We start from the raw sequence: 1,802 nt of genomic DNA, 5'->3' as shown, positions 1-1,802 counted from the left end.
GAGAGAGGGGCAAAAGATAAGTAATTAAATGAAGGGCTTGATAAAAAAAAAAAGAGGTTGTGAGAAAGGAAACAATGTGGAATACCGAAAGAAAACATATGAAATTATGTAAATTTTGAAAAGCATTCAGTGATGGTATATACTAAAGTAAAAAGGAAGGTGGGGGGAGAACAGGTAGGGAAAAGAATCAGAGTGAAAGACTAAAAAGTGAAAAGAAAAAACGGAGCATATCCCAGACTCACCTTGAAGTTCTCGGGATCCACGTGCAGCTTGTCACAGTGCAGCTCACTGAGCTTAGCAAAGGTGCCCTTGAGGTTGTCCAGATTCTTCAGGCCATCACTAAAGGAATTCAGCACCTTCTTGCCATGGGCCTTGACCTTGGCGTTGCCCATAACAGCATCAGGAGAGGACAGGTCCCCAAAGGAGTCAAAGAACCTCTGAGTCCAGGGGTAGACAACCAGCAGCCTGAGGGGTGAGAACAGCACAGAGGACAGGGGCGTCAGAGCTTGTCAGAAACCCAGGGGACTGAGCCATCTCCACCTGCCCAGCTTCCGTTCACTCTCCGTAAGCCTGCCTTGCCACCTGGATACCAACCTGCCCAGGGCTTCACCACCAACTTCATCCACGTTCACCTTGCCCCACAGGGCGGTGACGGCAGCCTTCTCGTCAGCAGTCAGATGCACCATGGTGTCTGTTTGTGGTTGCTAGTGAACACGGTTGTGTCAGAAGCAAGTATAAGCAGCAGCTGGCCCTGCTCTTCCTTTTATGCCCAGCCCTAATCTTGCCCTCCCTGGGGCTGTGAGCAGATTGGCCCAAGGACACAGCAGAAGCTTATTGGTTTGTGCGAATGTAGGTTGCATCCCCATTCCTCAGTTCCCTTCAGTTGCCCTGAGGGTGGCGTTCTAGGTGTTGTGTGTCTTGACTCAGAATCTGTGCTTTCTCCCTCCCCAATTCATCCCCTTCGGCAGCGGCTTCCATAAAGATACTACCACTCTCATTCGTGTGCAAATGCTGTAGTCTGATATTGTGGAATGTTTCTCAGAGTTTAACTCATCTTGTTCTTTCACTTCATAGATAAGAAAACTAAGGCCTAGAGAACAGAAATGTTATCAAGTTGACTCTATGTGGTACTTCTCTTTGTCTCTAGAGATATTTGTAAGTGGTTGGAATGAATAAATGCTTTACCATACTTTTAAGTTGCTTTCTTTCTCCTTCTTTGGATAAATACTTCTCCTAACAAAACTCTTTCTTTCCATTTTTTCACTGAAATAAATGTCCATTGGAAGAATGAAAGTAATGAATATTGTTTGTCTACCAGCTACTAACATAGATCTGGGGACCATGGATTTAATGGAAACAATGAGAGATAAAGAAAAAAATATCAGAAACCTATAACATGATTTGAAACTATGATATGACTAAAGAAAGAATGCGGAGGATTTGCAGTGAAGATTTACCTTATTCAGCCAGTCCGACAGGGTTTCTGGGAAAATGCAGGTGCAGAAATTTCCAGCTGTGTCCTCAGGAAAGAAGTAGAGTTAGATCTAGAAATGAAGATTCAAAGGGAATTTTAGTCTTTTCTGAATTCAAAATAATATTACATTGACCCACCGATACATACCCTCTAGTACAGCTAGATGGAAGGAGGGAAGGAGGGAGGGAGGGTGAGAGAGATCAACCAACAGAGAGGAAGAGACTGGAATGGGATGGATGTCAGAAGGCAAAGAATATAAAGAGGAGGAGACAGATAAGCAATTTCAAAATTTAGCAAGGATGTAGATCAGCAAAACTCTCAGGCTTTG

The 1,802-nt window shown here is 44.0% G+C and overlaps 1 protein-coding gene and 1 long non-coding RNA gene across 2 annotated transcripts in view; both read right to left on the bottom strand.

The window, feature by feature from the left end:
• Window positions 1–760, bottom strand: part of LOC112840756 (hemoglobin subunit beta) — a 1,654-nt gene extending 894 nt beyond the window's left edge. The window contains exons 1-2 of the mRNA XM_025894204.2: window positions 595–760; window positions 243–465 (exon numbers count right to left, since the gene is read on the bottom strand). Of these exons, the coding sequence (XP_025749989.2) occupies window positions 243–465; window positions 595–686 (315 nt within the window). The 5' untranslated portion in view covers window positions 687–760. The remainder of the gene's footprint in view (window positions 1–242; window positions 466–594) is intronic.
• A 697-nt stretch (window positions 761–1,457) lies between these two features.
• Window positions 1,458–1,802, bottom strand: LOC112840759 (uncharacterized). Its single transcript, XR_003212591.2, has 2 exons — window positions 1,622–1,802; window positions 1,458–1,544 (listed from the first exon to the last, which is right to left on the bottom strand). It is a non-coding gene; the product is annotated as an uncharacterized lncRNA (long non-coding RNA).

The sequence above is a fragment of the Callorhinus ursinus genome, unplaced genomic scaffold, assembly GCF_003265705.2.
Source record: "Callorhinus ursinus isolate GAN/ISIS: 27379988/994484 unplaced genomic scaffold, GSC_fseal_2.0 scaffold35, whole genome shotgun sequence".
NCBI classification, from domain to species: Eukaryota; Metazoa; Chordata; class Mammalia; order Carnivora; family Otariidae; genus Callorhinus; species Callorhinus ursinus.
Note: the sequence above shows the minus strand (reverse complement) of the source record. Positions and strands in the feature narration are given on the sequence as shown.